Consider the following 21,312-nt stretch of genomic DNA (forward strand, 5'->3'; position numbering starts at 1 on the left):
TTCAGAGATGGCTCATTGGTTAAGAGTGCTTGCTGCTCTTGCAGAAGATCAAGTTCAGTTCCTAGCACTCACATGACAGCTCAGCGTCTGTCTATAACGCTGGTTCCAGGCCTCCACAGTTATCAAGTACACACATGGTGCACAGACATGCTTGCAGGCAAATACACAGAATTCTAAAAATCTTTTTTAAAAATGAACAAATCAGGATTTGAAAGCTCAGAAAATGATGATCTATGTTACATGGTTTGTTCACTTTTTTTTTTTTTGGAGGGGGGGCCTCTTTTACACAGGTTTTGTGTGTGTGTGTGTGTGTATGTGTGTGTGTGTAACCTGGCTGTCCTGGAACACTCTCCATAAGATGAGGCTGGCCTTGAACTCAGATCTGCCAGCCACTGCCTCCTAAATGCTAGGATTAAAGGCCTGTGCACAGATTTTCACTTATTAATACTGTGGGGCCTCTTTCCAAAGGTTAAGCAGGGTCACTTATGTATGTTTTCCCTAGGACTCTGGCTTAGCCTGCAGGCTGTGTAGAGTCAGCCACTGTCTTATGTGAATCACTCTGTCATTCAGAAGTTCAGTGTAATGGAGATGTTGAATTATTCATGTACAGGGTTTTATGCAGAAATGCTTAAGGTGTGGGGGAAGCCAAAGTTAGCTCAAGTATCAATAGTAATTCTAGCTTTTTTGGTTTTCGTATGTTTCTACTTGTGTAAAATAGCCTGTTCTTCTGCCTTTGGTCCTTGCTCTCTCTCCTCCCTTCTTCCCTCCTCTCTGTCTCTATCTCTCTTTCCCTCTCCTTCTCCCCCTTCCCTCTTCCTACCCCTTGTTCTTTCTCTTTTCATATAAAAATATCAAACCCTTTTCCTAAAAATTGAATGATTTTTCCTTTTGGGGGTACCTGTAGTCATTGTTAGAGAGAAGCATTGGTGATACCCTGTGCCTTAACAATCCTGACTTTATTTCTGCAGTTTGTATGTCCATTCATCTGTAGCCCAGTGGAGGAAATGTCTCCATTCAATTAAGCTTAAAGACTCAATCCTCAGTATTGTGTAAGTCTTATTTTTAAAATTATTCCTTTTAAAAGATTTGATTTTGGTGTAAAATAGATTCTAAGACTTTAAAGTTAACATGTTTCTCATGATAAATCAGTATACAAGCTTGATTTATTTGCTTGTTGGTTTAACCATTATCTTAGTTACTTTCTATTACTGTGATAAAATACCATGACTAAGGCAACTTACAGAAGGAAGGGCTCATTTGAGCTTATGGTTCCAGAGAAATGAGTTCATCATGACAGGGAAGCATGGCAGCAAGCAGGCTAGAGCAGGATGCTGAGGGCTCACACCTTGGACTGCAAGTAGAAAGTAGAGAGCGCAGACTAACAATGATGCAAGTCGTTTAAACTCCGAAAGCTGGCCTCCAGTGATACACTTCCTCCAACAAGACCACACTTACCCAAACAACACCATTAACTGGGTACCAAGTATTCAAATACCCATGACCATGGGAGACAGCTCATTCAAACCACCACAACAGTGTAACTAGAGAAACTGAGGATGACATTCAATAATGGAAAGAAGACTAGAAAACATTTAAGTAGAAAACTTTCCAGATTAAATCTTCACTTTAGTGGTTCTGCATTTGTTTCAGACTATTCCTCATAGTTTGGAAATACATTGATTAGGTCATTGGTTTACTAATCCTTTTTCATATGTTGACTGGCAAAATTCCAACGGTTTGTTCCTAAATCTACAGGACAGACTCTGTTAGTTCCAGTCAAGATGTGTATCTGGTCTGTAGAGTTATGCTAAGATAAAATGAGAGGAGGAGCCTTGAGCTAGAAAGCAAAACACCCACATGCTGTGCATTAGTTTCTATGACATGTTTCCATAACAAGATGCTCACAAACTGGCCCTTTAAGAGACTATGCACCAGCTCAATAACATGGTCCATTCTGTGCTCCAGAGTGGAGGTTCTGACATTCGTTTTCCTGTTTGCAGACATGTGAAAGGAATTGTGCTAGTGGCCCTAGCTGATGGCACCCTTGCAATCTTCCACAGAGGAGTTGGTGAGTTTTTATAACATTGTACACCATGTTGCTTTGCAGAGCATTTTAAGTAGATTGGCTTACCATTTTTGAAAGAAATGATACCTAAAAAGAGAATGAAGTTGGGGGATATTGGTGATATACATTAATAAATATATGGATGCCTCTGTGGAGGTATGCACTAGGCATTCCTAATGGACAAGTGTGTTTATCACAGTGAGCAAAGAATTAACATTTTCTGTCTATACACACACACACACACACACAAACACATACATACATACATACATACATACATACATACATAAAAACACACATTATCTTTGTGTGCATGTTTATGGTATGTGTACATAAATGTTCATGTATGTGAATATGGGCATGCATGTGATGTGTGTTTGACAGACCAACCTTGTGTTGGTTGTTATCGCCTTACCTTGTTTTAGATAGGGTCTTTTGTTATTTACTGATGTGTGTGCCAGGCTAGCTGACCTCCAAGTTTCTAGAAATTCTCCTGTTTCCAGTTCCTGTTTTACATAAATTCTGGGAATCTAAGCTTAGTTTCTCACACTTACCAACAAACACTTTGTCTACTGAGCCATCTTCCCACTCTCTTGGTGCCCTTATATAGTGTAATACAGCAAAAAAATTTTTTTTCATATACTTAATTAGAAAACATTTGGCAAGGATAATTTTCTTTTATCTCTTTTTTTGTTTGATTTTTAAAGATAGAGTCTCACTATGTAGCCCTGGCTAGCCTAGAACTTGCTATATAGATCAGGCTAGCCTTAAATCCACCTGTTTTTTGCCTCCTGGAAGCTGGGATTAAAAGGCCATCACACACAGCCTTATCCTATTTTAAAAAATAATTTTAGTTTACTTGATTTAAGAAAAATTTTGCACTGTACTTCTAAATTATGCCCCAATCCCTAAATCCATTCTAATTCTAAAAAAACTGTTATTTTCAGATAGCCTACAACTAGTTTGTCATAGTACCATTCTACCTTGTTTGTTGTTTTTTGAGACAGGGTTTCTCTGTGAAACAGTCTTGGCTGTCCTAGAATTCACTCTGTAGACCAGACTGACCTCAGACTCTCAGATTCACAGAGATCCGCCTGGGATTAAAGGCAGTTACTACCACTGCCCGGCCCTGGCTTTTTTTTTCTCCTGTGTTTGTCTCTGTCTCTGCCTCTCTCTGTGTGTGTCTCACTCTCTCCCTGTCTCTCTAAGCTAGGTCTTACTAAGTACCTTGGTTAGCTTGGACCAATATATAAACCACACTAACCTTGAACCACAAAAAAATCTGCTTGCCTCTGCCTCCCCAGTGCTAGGATTAAAGGTGTGTACCACCACACCAAACTACATTACCTCTTTTGAAAAGTGCTTAAAAGGGAATCCAGTTAGCAGGTAGCAAGTTGGAGCAGACATTCATTGTGCTCTCTTCCAGTTTGTAACTAGTACAGGTAAAGGCACACTTAATCCATGGTCTTTAGCGCCGCATCAATAATGAGTGCTGTGACTAACTATCATATATTCTTGTTTTAAAGATGGACAGTGGGACTTGTCAAACTATCACCTTTTAGACCTTGGACGTCCTCACCATTCCATACGATGCATGACTGTGGTACATGACAAAGTCTGGTGTGGCTATAGGAACAAAATCTATGTGGTTCAGCCAAAGGCTATGAAGATAGAGGCAAGTTAATCTACATTCTGTATATACACTGAATTGGTATTCCCAGAGACTGCAGGATTAAATAATCATTTCCAGCTTCTTTAGAGACTGCTTTCCAGATCACTGTTTAAGGGGCTCTTCAGATACAGTTTTGGATGTCTTAGTTTTCTGTTACTTTACCTCATGGACTATGAGGGTAGGAAATGGTGGGGCTTGTTTTTTGTTTTTTTGTTTTGTTTTGTTTTTGGTTGTTGTTGGTTTTATTTTGTTTTTAAGTACAGGATTCAAACGTAAAGGTTTTATATGTGTCTGTATATGTATTTATATATGTTATGTGCTTTATTTGAATATATGTTTTTTGTTGATGTGGTTTTGGTTTTTTGAGTATTTATCTACATATCACTAGCTGTCCTGGAACTTACTATGTAGACCAGACTGGCCTCGAACTCAGAGATCTGCTTTCCTCTTCTTCCTGAGTGCTGGAATTAAAGATAAAAATAATGCAATATCATGCCAGCCTGAATATGTAGTTTGGTTTTAAGATTTACTTATTTAGGGGCTGGAGAGATGGCTCAGCGGTTAAGAGTACTGCCTGCTCTTCCAAAGGTCCTGAGTTCAATTCCCAGCAACCACATGGTGGCTTACAACCATCTGTAATGAGGTCTGGTGCCCTCTTCTGGCCTGCAGGCATACAAGCAGACAGAATACTGTATAAATAATAAATAAATAAATAAATAAATAAATAAATAAATAAATAAATATTTAAAAAAAAGATTTACTTATTTATTATGTATACAACATTCTGCCCGCATATATGCGCACACGCCAAAAGAGGGCGCCAGATCTCATCACAGATGGTTGTGAGCCACCATGTGGTTGCTGGGAATTGAACTCAGTACCTCTGGAAGACCAGTCAGTGCTCTTAACCACTGAGCCATCTCTCCAGCCCAAATATGTAGTTCTTAATAGGTCTGCTTATATAAGGATTGGTTGAGAGAATTCCTAAGTTAGTTCCCTTTGCCTATTCCGTGTACATTCAGATTCATTTGCATTCATATCACAAACCGAGAAAAATAGCATTATAGTGAAAATTTTTGTTAAAAAAAAATCTAAATTTTGGTCATAATGTATCCATTCTGATTATTTAAAAAATTACAGTAGGAAAGTTTTAAGGTGAAATTTCTATTTCTCCCTGCCCCGTATCTCATTTTCTTCCTTAGAAATCTCACAGTTAAAGCTAGACATGATAGCACACTCCTGTTAATCCTAGCACTTGGGAGGCTAAGGTAAAAGGATGGCAACAAATCAGAGACTAACCTAGGCTACATATGATAACACCTTGTCTCAATAGCTACCCCCTCTGCCAACCATTCCTCATATAACAGTGTGGGTTCCTTTTCGTTTAGTTACAATAGGATCTTACTTCTCACTGCAGAACCAAATCCTGAAATCATCATTTCTAAACACTGGCACATGGCCAGCATTGTTTATATAAGGAAACATCCTGTATAGTGCTGAAACCCAACACTTGGTTCTGTTGTTAATGTCTCACTATTGAAACAGAATCTCACTCTGACCTTGATCTCACGGCAGCTTTCCTGTCTCATACTTCCAAGTGCTAGGATTGCAGGTGTCGGCCACCATGTACTACTGTTTGATCTTTTGTTCTTATTTGAATATATATGTGTGTGTTACATTCTATGGTAGAAGAACTAATGGGAAGAACAGTCATAGAAGATAAGCAAATTTAGGCCCTTTAATAAACAGTCTTCAGATTGTTGGGTGGATGAACTTTTTAAGTGACTTCCTGTGTGACAAAAGTAATTCCATTTGCTGGGCAGTGATGGTGCATGCTTAGTCCCAGCACTTAAGAGGCAGAGGCAGACAGAATTCTGAATTTGAGGCCAGCCTGGTCTACAAAGTGAGTTCCAGGACAGCCAGGGCTACACAGAGAAGCCTTGTCTTAAAAAAAACAACAACAAAAGTAATTTCATTATTAAACATCTCTTCTAGAAATCATTTGATGCACACCCCAGGAAGGAGAGCCAAGTACGGCAGCTTGCATGGGTGGGTGATGGTGTGTGGGTCTCCATTCGTTTGGATTCCACACTCCGTCTCTATCATGCACACACATACCAACATCTCCAGGATGTGGACATTGAACCTTATGTAAGCAAAATGTTAGGTAAGCTTCCATAGTGTTTTCTTTTTGAAAATCAGTGAGAATGCTCTGTTTTTGTTTTATGCAGTATTGTGGTATACGCTGAGCAGATGGGCTACCGTAACTAACTTACACCTCCATCCTCTTCTAATGCTCTGAGAAAATCACTGAATAAGTTCATCACTGGAAGTATCAGACAGATGCTCCAATGTTCTCCACTAGAAATTTTTTGTTTTGTCTTCCCCTTATTCCTTCCAATTTTGATGACGTAGAACTCTGTCAAGTTTGAAACTGCCTTATGTCAGTTACTTTATCTTGATCACTATCCTCTTAGGCCAGGTCACTGTCCTTTTTCCCTTTGATAACGTTTGTTTCCTAACTTGTCTCCCTGTTCCTATACTAATCTGTTCTCTACATAGTAAACAATGTAAAATTTCATCTTGATGTACTTTGGCTCTAGCCTCTAGGCCAGTTGACACTTAGATCTTACCAGGAGACTTTACGTGGTCTAGACTAATCTCAGTGCCTACATCCTTCTGCCCACATTGACAGGGCCTTCACATGTTCTATGTATGTATCCTTGGCCTAGCAGGTATTTTGTGGTTTTGTTTACGTACTCTAAGGTTCTCGTGTCATATTGAAGAGGAATCTTTATTTAGGTTCTTTTTTTTTTTTTAAGAAAAAAAAAAAAAACAAGAAGAGGGAGATAGGGTCTCACTGTATAGCCCAGGTTAGCCTGAAAGTCACAGAGATCTCCCTGCCTCTGCCTCTCAAGAGCTGGGATGAAAAGTGTGTGTCACCACACCCAACCTATCATCTTCATAGGTTTAGCATTAGTGTGATTGCACCCATATTATGTGACTTTTGTTTATTGTTTCTACCCCAGAGATGAAACCCCAGGAAAGGCAGGAAAAATCTCTGGTCTTGTTCTCTGATGGGTTTTGGTTTTTTGGTTTTTGTTTTGTTTTGTTTTTTTAGATGGGGTTTCTCTGTAGCTTTAGAGGCAAAGACAGGCAGATCTCTGTGAGTTCCAGGACAGCCAGTTCTACACAGAGAAACCCTGTCTCAAAAAAACAACAACAAAAAAAGATGCACAATTTATTTTAAAGTTGTACTTTGACTATTGGTTAAAGATTCCTAGCTTAGAGCTGGAGAGATGAATCAGAGGTTAAGAGTATTTGCTGCTGTTGCAGAGGACCTAGGTTTGATTCCCAGTACTACCCACATAGCAGTTGATCAAACATCTGTAACTCTGGTCCTAGGGGTTTGGACACCCTCTTCTGGCCTCAGCAAGTATCAGGCATGTGAGTGGTGTACATATATATAGGCAGGCAAAACACTCATGCCTAAAATAAAATTAATCTTTAAAAAACTTTTTTTTTTTTAAAGATTCCTAGCATAGGCTGAATGGGAGTTAAGATTGCTTCCTTCAGTATTTGTAAGGTCAGGATCTTAGTTCTTTGAATGACTGATGTTTGTCTCAAATGTTTTATTTATTTAATCATTATACTTCTCTAATCTCTGAAAATGAAATCAATTGCAAAAATTCTTTTAAAATTTTTATATGATATTCTAATACTTCTAAGCTGATTAGAGCCTAAGTATATAAACAAGAGAAAAGGTATGTTTTAGCAAAGGTTGATTTTTTTAATGCATGTAAAGAAATTTAAAACAAATTAATTTTCAGTTTATAAAATAACATTTGATTTCCTAATCTAGCAAACTCGAAGTTTTGGGTTCTTGTTGCTTTACTTTGTCTTATGTTGGGTTTGATTTGTGTCTGTAGCTCCCTTAATTAAATTTTGGTCTGTATTTTTTGATATATTATTTCCTTTGTACTTCTTTCTGGTCGATAAAGTAATGCCAGCCATCTTTTACTTTATCCTTGACTTGTCAAATAATAAAGCCAAATAAGAGTTTGCTGTGCGCTGAGCATAGTGGTACCCTCCCACAGCCCCAGCACTCACCTGTAATTGCACCATTTGTGAGTTAAAGGGAGAAGGATCACAAGTTCAGAGTTGGCCTTGGCTACATAGTTCGTTCAAAACCACCCTAGTTGTCATACACATGCACACAAAAGAGTCTGCTTTAATGTACACCTTTCCAGCAAACTTTTTCTTTGTTGTTTTTAAGCCAGAGCCTCCTAGAAATTTGAATCTGAAACCCTCTAGTTTCTCAATAAGCTATTCTTTCTCTCCTTCCCCTACAGGTACTGGGAAACTGGGCTTTTCTTTTGTGAGGATAACAGCTCTTATGGTGTCTTGCAATCGTTTGTGGGTGGGGACAGGAAACGGAGTCATTATCTCCATCCCACTGACAGAAAGTAAGTATATTTTAAAATAGCTGTCGCAAGTCAAAGAATTGCAAGAAATAGGGATGCCCATAATTCATAATTGAAGGAATTATTTAGATTTGGCAAATCTGTGACAATGCAGAAATCAGTTTACAAACTACAATATTACCTTATAAGTATCTGGACCAGTGTCCATATTTCAGCGTTCTCATTGGAAGCTCTTCTTCTCAGGTCAGGAGTCAGCCCTATTTCACCTTTAAAGTAAAATGTCCATTCCTCTTCAGCTTTATTATACCAATATTCAGAAACACTACATTCCATTCATCATAGTTTAATTCATTCTGGCTAATAGTTATGGCTATCCCATTTGTTGTATTTGAGATTTTTTTTTTTAACTTGTGTAAGTCTCAGGAGATCACTGAGCCTTTCCTTATACTGAAGACAAGTTGTCTGTTTGAAAGGAATGTGCTTTATTATTTTGGAGAAAAAAATTAGAGCTTGTATGTTCCGCATATGACATTCCATTACATTGATCATCCATTAAGTGTTTTTGTGTTGCAAACTGCACGGGCAAGGAATAGTTTGGGGGAAAGAAAGCACCTTAAGTCCATCAAATACATTATTAAATCCCCTTGTTCAATGGAAGAGAAGAAAGAATACCAGAAGGTGGATTTGAAGCCCTTAAAGAATCTATGTTCTCAATATCTCCTTGTTTTTGTGCAGTTAGTTACAGGTCTACATATTCAGAGCCCTTCTTAAAACTTAAGACATTCTAAGATGTCTGGATTATCTTCTTGCTTTAAGAGAGAGTTGTATTTTAGCATAATTATTCAAAGGTGGTTTCTTTTGGGTAGACTAAGAGAGAATTTTAGTATGCACTCCACATCATTTTTCTGTTATACTGGAATGACTTCATGAAATAATAAATGATTGTTTTTGAGTAGAGGCGTTTGTAGAGGCCTTGGCAAGCACATTACATTGTCTGGTGTTCTGCCAGGTTGCCGTAATTCGGTAGGGCCACATAGAAGAAGCTGAGTGGCAGCTCACAGTAACGCGTCTCCTTCCTGTCGTGCACCTCCCCATGTCCCCTTTCCTCCTTTCTCACTTTAGCCGTAATCCTCCACCAGGGACGTTTACTGGGGCTGAGGGGTAAGTGCAGATCCGGAACCAAACTCTCCTTCCTGGCTTCTTGGAGCCACTGTGAGGCTATCTCCTCCTATCCTATCTAGAACACCCTCTTGAATGTTGTCCAGTGTCACCCACTTGCAGTCACTGCATTGCAGCAGGTGTTTTGTTTTGTTTTGTTTTACTTTAAACATTTCTTACATAGCCACCAACTGCTCAGCAGCTTAGTCTATTGATCATCTTTTGTTGCAGCTAAACTTTCTTTCAGACTTGGTTTTCCTTCCAATAAAAACATGAAACATCTCTTAAAACTGTCATTAATCTACATTGTTTACTCTTGTTACCGATCATGTTTCTTTCATTCACTTACCCATGGAAGCAGGGGCATTTTGTAAGTCTGGCCATTCTATAGGACTCCAGCAAACTGTCAGCCTGGCATAAATGCAAGCTTCTTTGTGGTAATGCCTGGGTTCTTCAAAGCAAAGCTTCCCCACCCTTTCCCACGGCGAAAAAAATCAGAAAATAAACTGTAAACATCTTACTTAAGAACATACTTATGCACTTCAGTATATAATGCCTAGTTCCCTTTAATAAGGACTACAAAGCAAAACTAAATAGATTTGACTGCCATTCAATTCTGTTTTGTTTACTATGATGGCTTCCCTCACGTTGATAGAAGCTTAGTTATTGCTAGACTGGCAAAATCCCCTATTCCATTACTGAAGTACTTAAAAATAACTGGCATGCTGTATCTCTTTCCAGCTTTGCCTTGAGCTGGCGTTGCTGCACTTACGTTACCTCAACTGGCTGTAGCTCTTAGATAATATCATAAGAATTAACCAGTAACCTCTTACATCAGTACTGTTTTCTAGAAGAAAATACTTGATATTTGTTTTTTCTGTTGCAGCAAATAAAACCTCAGGGGCTCCAGGTAATCGTCCTGGAAGTGTAATCCGTGTCTATGGTGATGAAAACAGTGATAAAGTGACTCCAGGGACATTTATACCCTACTGTTCAATGGCACATGCACAGCTTTGTTTCCATGGACACCGGGATGCTGTAAAATTCTTTGTGGCAGTCCCAGGTGAGTTAGATTTTCCGTCGAGGCATCCATGTCATTGTGTCTGTCTTCCTGTGTTTTACCACCCTTCCAAACACTAACTTACTATTGTTTAACCCACAATTTCAGGACAGTACACAAGGAAGTTCTATAATGGAGATGTGATTGGAGTAAAGTAGATTACTTGGAGTGATTTAGCAATCTCTCCCTACTCCCTAAAGCAGATATCTTGGGGTACTGCTTACTTTTGAAAATCAGTGGTAATATTTTGTCACAGTATATTAGTCAAAGTCATCATATGACTGTGTTCTGCTTGTTCCCAAAGACATGTGGTCTGAGATTTGACTGAAGGACAGCAGATTCTGAAAAGGAAAAAAAGCTTCTCACAGTCAAAGATTTCTCTCTTTTTTTTTTTTTGTATTTTTTTTATTGATATTTATTGAGCTCTACATTTTTCTCTGCTCCCCTCCCTGCCTTTCCCCTCCCCCCTTCAACCCTCCCCCAAGGTCCTCATGCTCCCAATTTACTCAGAAGATCTTGTCTTTTTCTACTTTCTAATTCCCATGTAGATTATATCTATATACATCTCTCCTAGTGTCCGCATTGTTGTCTAAGTTCTCTGGGATTGTGGTTTATAGGCTGGCTTTCTTTGGTCAAAGCTTTCTTTATCCCTCTCTCACACACATGCACACACTACCCACAATTCTGGGGATTGGACATTGGCCCTCATACATGCTAGGCAAGCACTCTGCTTCTGACCCAGCCCACAGTCAAAGTTCTCCAAGAGGAATATCTTGGAAATTGTTCAGTTGTTCATACCATGAATAATATGTAAAGGTTTCTCTCTCCCCTGCCATTTCATAATCAAACATTCTACCTTAGAGTTTGAACTTTAGAACACATTTAGCAGCAATTTTATTTGCAAACTCTTAAGTTAAAAAAAGACAAACTTTTCGCCAGGCAGTGGTGGCACATGCCTTTAATCCCAGGCAGAGGCAGGTGGATCTCTGTGAGTTCGAGGTCAGCCTGGTCTTCAAGAGCTAGTTCCAGGACAGCCAGGGCTACACAGAGAAACCCTGTCTCACAAAAAGAAAAAAAGAAAGCAAAATTNAAAAAAAAAAAAAAAAAAAAAAAAAAAAACCTTAACTGTAAAGGAAAGGGCATATATTTGAAATAGATTTAAAATATTATATTATGTTATTTTTCTGTTGCTGTAAGAAAATAGAAAGAGTTCTAGAGGGCTAGGGACCATAACAGTAGGGACACTGTGACAGCAGGAAGCTGAGAAAATCTCAGCTTGTCTTTCTTTTTTTGAGACAGGGCTTCAGCTGCCCTGAAGTGGTATAGGACAGGCTGGGATTAAAGGTGTGTGTCACCATGCTGCAGCCATGAAGCAGAGAGAACAAGCTGAAAGTAGAACAAAGCTATGGACTCTCCTTCCCCTAGTGATGTACTTTCTCTAACAAGACTGCACCACCTTCCTAAACAGTGTCACTAACTGGGAACCATGTGTTCAAATAACCTGACCTTATAAGCAACATTTTTCATTCAAACTACCACAAATATGTCAATTCCTAGGCTTAAGTGTAGATTTTCTGTCTTAAATCCAAATGTATACCTTTAGGAGGGAAACTTTCTATGCCCCTTAGATCAAAAAGTAGAACAATATAGTTCTTTAATATATAGTACTTATATAAAGTATATATATAAATATATATATACTTTATATATATATATTTTTATATAAATATATAAATATATACTTTATATAATATAAAGTACTTAATATAGTAATTTAACATCCGCCTTGCCATATATGTGTCTCACATTGGATTTTGAAGATCATCTGTTCCTGTTTACTGTGAAATTAGTTTACTCAAGATTTTTAAATTAGTCTCTTAAAATTTCATTTAATGGTTTTCTGTTAATGTAAAGTCTCTGTTCCTAACACTGTATACTCAAGCGGGGGGTGTCAATAAATATTTACCTTTTTATTTTTCTAACTTTTTTTAAAATATTTATTTATTTGTTATATATACAATATTCTATCTGTGTGTATGTCTGCAGGCCAGAAGAGGGCACCAGACCTCATTACAGATGGTTGTGAGCCATCATGTGGTTGCCGGGAATTGAACTCAGGACCTCTGGAAGAGTAGGCAATGCTCTTAACCACTGAGTCATCTCTCCAGCCCCCTTTTCTAACTTTTGAGGCTGGCTTTTATTGCATCCTTGGAAGTCCTCAAACTCACTCCATTGATCAGGTTGGCTTTCAACTCACAGAGATAATCCTGCCTCTGTTTCCTGAGCCCTTAAACACAATCAGGACATTGTCCAGCTTAACTTTATTGAATCAAGATTTCGTTAGTCTACACTAAAACTCAAGACTGTCCTCCTGCCACACCCTTCCTAGTGCTGCAATTACAGGCATGAGTCAACCTTGTCTTTTGTTTAACTTCAAAAAGGTAAAGAAAAAAATAACATCCCCTACCTGTGTCTGTGATAAGTAATATTCACTGTTCCCTTCCTGTACAAAATAGGTCAGGTCATTAACCCACAGAGTGGCAATGGCGGAACAGATCTAACAGCTGACAAAGCAGGGTCATCTGCACAGGAGCCCAGTAGCCAGACACCCTTGAAGTCTATGCTTGTCATCAGCGGGGGAGAAGGCTACATTGACTTCCGGATGGGTAAGTCTTTGGTTCTTGGAGGTCAGTTTCCACTGTGCTCTGTGAGTTGGGTTTTCACCCATAGTGAATAAGAAAGCACTCTGATAATGACTTCTAAGTTCTCTTTCAATATTTTACTTGAAAAAGGATCACATGTTTTTCTGTCTATACATACATACTGTATATGTGTGTTTCTTTCATACCAGATGTATTCATTTAAAAGAGCCATTATAAATTGCAAATGGCCATATATTAAGGTTTGACTGAAGAGCTGAAGAATTGTAATCATGAGGCTTTGAACAAATCTACTCTCCCAGGATCTGTTTTCTCACCCACAAAAGGAAGAAATAAAAATACTTAATAAAACATTGTTTATTGGGGCTGGAGAGATGGCTCAGAGGTTAAGAGCACCGACTGCTCTTCCAGAGGTCCTGAGTTCAATTCCCAGCAACCACATGGTGGCTCACAACCATCTGTAATGAGATATGGTGCCCTCTTCTGGCGTGCAGGCATACATGGAGGCTGAACACTGTGTACATAATAAATAAATAAATAAAAAAACACATTGTTTATTTGTTCTTTTTCTCACCTTGTGCCTATCAGCCTTAAACTTAAATGTGGAAACAAATCAGTCACTATTCCCCTTTTAATAGATGATGATGATGATGATTAGTCTTTTTGAGACAAGGTCTCTCTATTATGCTGTCCTGAAGCTGGCTCGTGTAGACTAGGCTGGACCCAATCAAACTCACAGAATCCACCTGCCTGTGCCTCCCAAGCACTGGGACTAAAGGCATGTGCCACACCAGCCAAACTCCTTCTGATAGGTTTTATAGAACAGTACAGAGCGAAGGTGGTTAACAAGTTCAGATGTTGCAAATGCTCTGGTGGAGAGTTGTCAGCTCTTCCCATGGTGAGAATATAGAAGAAGCAATGCTTGAACTGAGTCAGTATCAAATAGTGGTAGCCTGAAGGGTTGCATTGGGGCAGGAACTGGTAAGAGTGAAGATTAGCAGCTCCTGGCTTTTTAAAAAATGACTTAATTGAGGTGATTTTGTTTCATTTGCTTGTTGTGTAAGGTTCGTTGGGTTTTTTTCAGTGTTGGGTATTGAAACCAATACTTGATAAATTTTAAACAAGCGCTTTAACACTGAGCATTTCCTCATCTTACTAAAGATCTAGAAAAGTAAAACCATGTTAGTTGAAGAAAATATTTTAAAAAGAGGAGAGCAGAGAGTACACATTTCTCTAGAAAGGAAGATAAGTTAAGGGAAAGTTTCATATACTGTATATATTTGTGGGTATTTAGACAGAAAGAAGGAAAAAAGAAAGTATTTTCCTAAGTATCCCTTAGGTAGGGTTTTATTGCTGTGAAGAGCAGGGCAGCTGTTATAAAGGAAGCAGCACTTAATTGGGACTGTCTTGTAGTTCAGAGGTTTAGTCCATTGTTGTCATGTGGGGAACAGATGTGACACTGCTGGACAAGGAGCCAAGAGGCAGAGAGAATAAACCACTGAGCCTGGCTTGAGCATCTGAAACCTCCGAGCCCACCCACTCCAACAAAGCCACTCCTCCAACACTACTGCCTATGAATTTATGGGGGCCATTTTCATTCAGACCACCGTACCAAGTAAAGTTTGTGCTTATCCTTCAAGCAAAGGAGGGTTGCAGGACTTGAAATGAAGGAGCAATGCAGTTAGGTTTGGGTAGAAGGTATTTAGGTTCAAGACGAGATATGGAAGTGTGTTAGAAAAAGGGAATTGAGTCCGCTGGTAATCACTCTCCACTGAGACAGAAGCAGCACAATGAGGAACTGTTAGCTGGTAGATGTGGAGAGTCCTGTGTTCACACAGAGCACTACCTAAATGGACGCAGCCTGAAGACAGAGAAGGAAAAAGAAGTACTGTCAAAATAGATGTCTGCCCACCACTAAGAAAGGCTAGTCTAATAAGAGTATTAGTAATTTAATGATTTCTCAAATGCAAGTTATTAAATGCTTGTAGAGAATGTAATAAAGATGCCTATCATGGTAGAAAATGTAGTGTCTTAATCAGTGACGGTGTGCTACATGTGGTCAGTATAAACCAGAACATATAATGTCAAACGCTCTTAGTGTAATTCTGTGGGGCCAGGGTATTAATGAAAATTTTAGTGATTGCTGCCAGCAAGAACAGCAGAGTTTCAAAGCATTTAAAATAATTGACCACTGGCACAGGAGTGTTTTATGGAAAGGAATTGTAGGGACTCTCCTTAGGGTGATTTTTGTAGCTTTTTCTTGGAGTGTTGTGTGGCAGTTGGAATCATACTGAAGATATCCTAGTCAAATCTTTGCAGTTTTCCACCTCCGCTAAATGCTTTCCATTGCAGACTCTGAAAATAGCATACAAATTGCTTAGCCAGGTTTGGCAACCGCTCTAGCAATCCAGCCTGGAAAATACACTTGGGTGTTTTTTGCTTTGTTGTTTTTTTTAAGGGGGGGGGCGTGTGTGTGTGTGTGTTTTTAAGCAAACGCCAGCTTTAATAGTCAATATATTGGTTTTAAAAACAAAACATGGTAGCACACACCTTTACTATCAGCATCCTGGGAAGCAGAGGCAGGTAGAGCCTGGGCTGCATAGTGAATTCTAGGACATCAGTGGTACAGAGTGAACCACTGTCTTAAAAGAACAACACAATAACAACAGAAACACCTTGAATTCAATGTTGTTGTTCTTATTCATTTTAATAGTGTTTTGTTGTTTTTTATTTGTTTGTGTTTCAAGACAGTGTTTCTCTGTGTAACAGTCCTGGCTGTCTTAGAACTCACTTTGTAGACCATGGTGAACTCACTGAGATCCACCTGCCTCTACCTCCCAAGTGCTGGGATTAAAGGCGTGCGCCACCACCACTGCCTCATTTTATGTTGTTTTAACAATAAGGAATTTATCAAAGCTATAAGGACTTAGGTTAAATTAAACAATTTAGGGATCCTGGGGAACAAGATATATTATGTTTTCAAAACAGCTCAGAAAGCAAGAAACCAGAAGCCTTTGTCTCAGCCACTTAGTCTTCACCATTGTAGTTTGCTTCTGTTGTTTTTTGAAATACGGTTTCATTGTGTAGCCCTGCTGGCTTGCAATTGACTGTCTGGACTAGGCTGGCCTGGAACTCACTGAAGTTTTGCCCATCTTTGCTTACAGTGTGTCAGGATTAAAGGCAAACTCCACAAAACATGGCTCATTGTAAACTTTTTAAATTTAAGATCCAAACTTAGAGATGGCTCAGAGGTTAAGAGTGCTGATTGCACTTCCAGAGGTTTTGAGTTCAATTCCCAGTAACCACTTGGTGACTCTCAGCCATCTATAGTGAGATATGGTGCCCTCTTTTGGCCTGCAGATGTACATGCAGGCAGAACACTGTATACATAGAAATAAATCTTTAAAAAACAAACAAACATGGGCCTGGAGAAACAGCTCAGTAGTTAAGACCCCTGACTGCTCTTCCAAAGAACCTTGGTTTATTCCTGACACCCACATGGAGGTTTTCTCCAGTTCCATGGGCGCTGATGCCCTCTTCTGGCCTTTGGAGAGACTGACTTTTGACCTGAGCATGTTATCCATATTTTGCCTTTGCTGTGAAAAAGTCATCGCGGGGAGGGGAAAAGGAAAATTGCTTGCATAGAAAAGTACATATATTCAGTTACTCCCTTCCTCTATTTCTAGTCAGTGGTGCCATTTTCTTTTGCGAAAATCAAATGGGAACATTGCAAAATCCCAGTACATCAGTGGAATATCTTTGTTTCTTAGTGTGCACATTTTTAGGATTCTGCTGAAGAATTAATTCATCCCACTAAACAAGTTGTCAGCTAGATTGTACCAGAATAACGTTGCTGTGCACAGCAGAGCTGACTACTGCAAGCTTGTGGAGAGGAGCAGCAGTGCCTGTTCAGTACTCAGTGTCTCAACTGGAGAACTGTACCCCTGATCTCCAAGAATCAGTACAACATCCTGGTCTTAGTATGTTCCATATTTATTAAGCTTTCTTAATTTGAAATAAACAAGAGTAGAATATCTGTTTTGGACAAACACAGAACTAGATACATTGGCTCTTTTGTCTCCCATTTCTGTTATCGTGTGAACAGACGTTGTGATGACTGTCGGCATAGTACTGTGGACTAGCTTTCGTGAATGAAAGGAAAAGGAATTTCAGAAATCAGGCAGTGCTTTGAGTGAAGATTCAGATATTGGTATTTTCTGTCATTATTACATTTAGCGTATATATAATATGGAGATCAGAGGGCAGTTTGCATGAATAGGTTATCTCCTTTCACCATGTGGTGGCAAAGGTTTTTACCCACTAAGCTATCTCACTGGCCCCTAACTCTTTTACTTTTTATTTTTCCATTTTTGCGTGCATGCGTGCCCTTTGAAGCTAGAAAAGGAAGTCAGATCCCTAGGAACTATAGTTGCAGATGGTTTTGAGCTGCCCAACATGGGTGCTGGGAACCAAACTTGCTAGTCCTCCAGAAGACTAGCAAGTGCTCTTAATCTTTTAGCCACCTCTCCAGCCCCCTGGTATTCTTTACTGTGTTTCTGCACTAGAAGTCAAACAAATCATCTTCATAGGCTACTGTGAGTCCAGTTCACATCATTCTGTATTTTCTGCTTCTAAGCTAACTTCAGTCTCCTTATGATCCATTAGGTGATGAAGGTGGAGAATCTGAACTTCTGGGAGAGGATCTTCCACTGGAACCTTCGGTCACCAAAGCAGAAAGGAGTCACCTGATAGTGTGGCAAGTGATGTGTGGCAGTGAATGAGTCCGTAAGAGACAGGCGGAGACGAGGAAGCTGCCTCTTCTGCATGATTTATTTTCCCTCCCCCCTTATTTAAATGCTCTTTTTGTGAAAGACGTTTCACCACACAATATGTGAGCATTTTTCCCCTGCTACTTTTATATTACAAAATCTGTCCTATGGTAACAATACAGAGGAGCGAGCTAGTTTACTGCACCAGTGTTAATAGGCAATTTCAGTATATCATGAACAAATCAAAGGATGTTTACTTTCTGCAAACTGGTGAATTACAGAAAGCAATCCAGATGTGGTTTGCTCTGCCACAGTCTAATGTCACTCACTTAATTGATAAGGTCACTTTTTAGCTGTCACTAATAATGGAACTAATGGAAAAGACTTAATAAATGAAACTGTACCATGAAGTACAGAGTATAGAGTTTTCCCCGGTGTATTATAGAAGTGATACACTAATAACAGATGGATTATCAGGATTATCTAAATGTCCCAAGAGGGCTAAAAGCTAACTGTAAATTACTTTAACTTTCACTTTCAATTCTGACAAATCTTGTTTATATGGTATATAAAACTTTGTTTTCATCAGATTTGGTGGGGTTTTATATTAAAGAAATTAAGGTTACACTATTTAAATAAAATTTCTTGTTCCTATCTCACTAGAACTCTAAAGTTTATGAAGCCTGCTTCTCTGAATATTCTAATTTTTTAGATTGGTTTCACCCATTTTCATACTGACATTTAAGTAATGTATTATTTGAAGTTTAAGAACTATTCTGGGAAGCGTAGAGAGCACTTCAGTACTGGGGGATGTTCTCCAAGGAGGTTGTGTTATGTACTCTTGTCCTAGAGGATGGTGGTAGTTGATTCAGGTTTTTCCATGGAAAAAATGTACCTGTTAGCCAGATACTAGGCTGCTCTTACACTGTTAAGGAGGGGACACTGTGGTGACTGTGGAGTCAACCCAATTAGCTGACAGCAGAATGATTAGGAAAATTGATTTATTTTGTTCTGGATAAGACTACCAAGCAGTTAGTGTTTGCTTGGTATAAATAACGCTTCAGCGTTTGCATCCTTGTTGGCTTAAAATGGCATCTTCAAAGGGAAATGCTGTACAGCCAGCAAAGTCAGCATTAATCTTTTCATTCGTGGTATCCATTTGAAAAAGTGGGTTTAAATTTAATTTTAACTGATAACCTTTTGAGTTTTCAAAAACCGTGATCTATACGGTTTTTTCCTCTATCAAGGAAAATTCCTGAAATTCCTAAAATGTATGATTTACCATTTCTTACCCACTGCTACAAACAAAGTTAAACATAATTTTATGTGCTGTTTTAAAAATAAAAACATACAGGAAACAGGTTCTTCAGTTTTCTTGGAAGAACCAGACCACTTCATAGACAAGATATCAAACACAAGTCTCTAATGTCTAAGCATTCTTAAGTACCAAGGAACTCCAAGGAACTTTTTCCCCAGACTGTGACACAGAGATATCTGTAAAAAGTATACCAGTGATTTTTTTGCATATATGTGGTTAGGCTAGATCCTAAAACACATGAGACTTAATGAGCCTAGGAGGCTTTTGTATCAATAAGCACACTGAGCACACTTTAAAATTGTGGCCTGTATGTTTTAAAAGAAAAACACCTGTTTTGATAAAGCTGTATAGAGGATAATATGTTTGATCTACATATTATTTTTTCTTCAGAGCTGACCACTTTTCCATCGCTTGTTTGCTATATCTTTATTTTAAATATGAGTCATTTGAGGCAAATACTTAAAAAAGCATTATTAGCCTTTATTGGAAATGTTGTAAAAAATTCATAAAGAGACACCAAAGTTTCTGGAACTTTTAATCCCACGAAGTCAGTATCCTAGAGTCAGACACCCTTATCATTGTTCGGAAGCTCTTTACATGTTTGTGTGGTCCAGTGGAAACCAGGAAACCGGGAGCTAAAGAAGAAACATGCAAATGTGTTGGTACCCTGGTTGGAATTGTTTCTTTGAAACTTAGTGGGGTTGACTTCACTCACAGGCTGTAGGTGTGTGGTGATTTTAGCTAATGATCCCAAATCACCGTGGTCCTGTGGATCACTTCAGGGACCGGAGAGAGCAAATGCACTGCGCAGCTTGTTTTAAGGGCTGTGCTTGTGTTGATAGTTTTGCTTCTCTTCTTCCCCCCCCCCCATAACATATATATTCTTGTGATGTTTATTTTGTCAAGGGGGTAATCTTTGGAAGAAATAGCGGGATGTAAGCTGTTCACAGGCAGTAAAGGGGTATAAACTGTCATAGCCTCTACAGGGCAGAGGAGGTTGAGTGCCTCTGGGCAGTCTCCCATGTAAAAATCTTAGAGGAAGAAGGCAGAGTACTGAGAGTTCTCATTTTGTTACATCTGGTTCTATATGAAGGTGAACTATCTGAAATTATCAATGCACAGTCATAGCTGGTCTATAAAAAGAACAGCAGCATATGTCTCAACCTGACACTAGAAATGCAGGCTAAAGTCTCTAGGAGGCTAAAGGAAACTGTTTTTTAGAAAGTCAGTATTGAGACCATGTTTCTCTAACTGGTGTAGATCCAAACTGATAAAATAATAATGTATCTCTTACAAGTTGCAGCTTGCTGGGAGTGTAAAACGTTCCAGCACAGAGGGCGCAGCATACCTCTCTTCAGCTGGAATGTGTGTGAGTGGAAAGGTTACACTATGGGCTCAGTTGTAGCATTGTTCTTATGAATTTGAGAGGAGACTTAACATGCAGCCTTTGCAACAAAACAAAATGCCTCATATTAACCTAAAAAGAATGCGTGTCTTGCAAATGCCATGGAGATGGATATTTATTTCCTAGTAAGTATTATGACTATTACCAAAGGACTCAACCAGATTTAGGGTTCTTCTTAATTGATCATGTTAGGAAAGGGGTTGGTGGTGTCCCATTTGGATGCATGGGAAGAGAAGGAAATACATGTTGAAATCATAAATGCTTTTCTAACAGGGTTGTGCTATTCTGTAACACTAATTGTCTTTTTTTCTCTTAAAAATGAAGTTTTATTAATAATTTTGTCATTTATTTCTCAATATTTGAATATGTTTTAACTGTTTATGTCCTAAATTTCTTTTTGTCCTAGACATCAGAACTTTACTTGCCTCATAAGATTGGGTTCTAGAGTGTCCCATATGCTGTCTCTTAGAGGCCGAGGCTTCATTTCTCTGAGTAAAAAGCTCATTAGCAATGTAGTTATTTCAGTATTTATTTCTATTACGGAATCCCTGGGATTCAGAATGTAACTTTGTACATGAAATATATATAAATATGTATATGAAACATGTGTGAGGTTCAGTGTGCTTTGTTTTTATCTTTCTTGGGGCTCTAGACTTGGTTTTTATCAGAATGTCCAATAATATGTCCCATGAAACGTCATTTCTGAGAGCCAAGATTGTTATTTGGCACTGGCTAAAAAGTGAGCAGTGTGACTCACGGTACAGATGACACGTGGCCGTGG

At 38.8% G+C, this 21,312-nt stretch overlaps 1 protein-coding gene across 2 annotated transcripts in view; it reads left to right on the top strand.

Annotated features, from left to right (window-relative positions):
- Positions 1-21,138, top strand: part of Spag9 (sperm associated antigen 9) — a 125,815-nt gene extending 104,677 nt beyond the window's left edge. For both annotated transcript variants that reach the window (XM_050156765.1, XM_050156767.1), the window contains 8 exons: positions 969-1,049; positions 2,001-2,068; positions 3,592-3,740; positions 5,733-5,904; positions 8,090-8,203; positions 10,206-10,382; positions 12,896-13,045; positions 17,705-21,138. In XM_050156765.1, the coding sequence (XP_050012722.1) occupies positions 969-1,049; positions 2,001-2,068; positions 3,592-3,740; positions 5,733-5,904; positions 8,090-8,203; positions 10,206-10,382; positions 12,896-13,045; positions 17,705-17,820 (1,027 nt within the window). In that variant the 3' untranslated portion in view covers positions 17,821-21,138. The remainder of the gene's footprint in view (positions 1-968; positions 1,050-2,000; positions 2,069-3,591; positions 3,741-5,732; positions 5,905-8,089; positions 8,204-10,205; positions 10,383-12,895; positions 13,046-17,704) is intronic.
- Positions 21,139-21,312: the final 174 nt, after the last annotated feature.

This window comes from Alexandromys fortis, unplaced genomic scaffold (genome assembly GCF_014885135.2).
Source record: "Alexandromys fortis isolate MF-2015 unplaced genomic scaffold, M_Fortis_MF-2015_v1.1 scaffold_31, whole genome shotgun sequence".
NCBI lineage: Eukaryota > Metazoa > Chordata > Mammalia > Rodentia > Cricetidae > Alexandromys > Alexandromys fortis.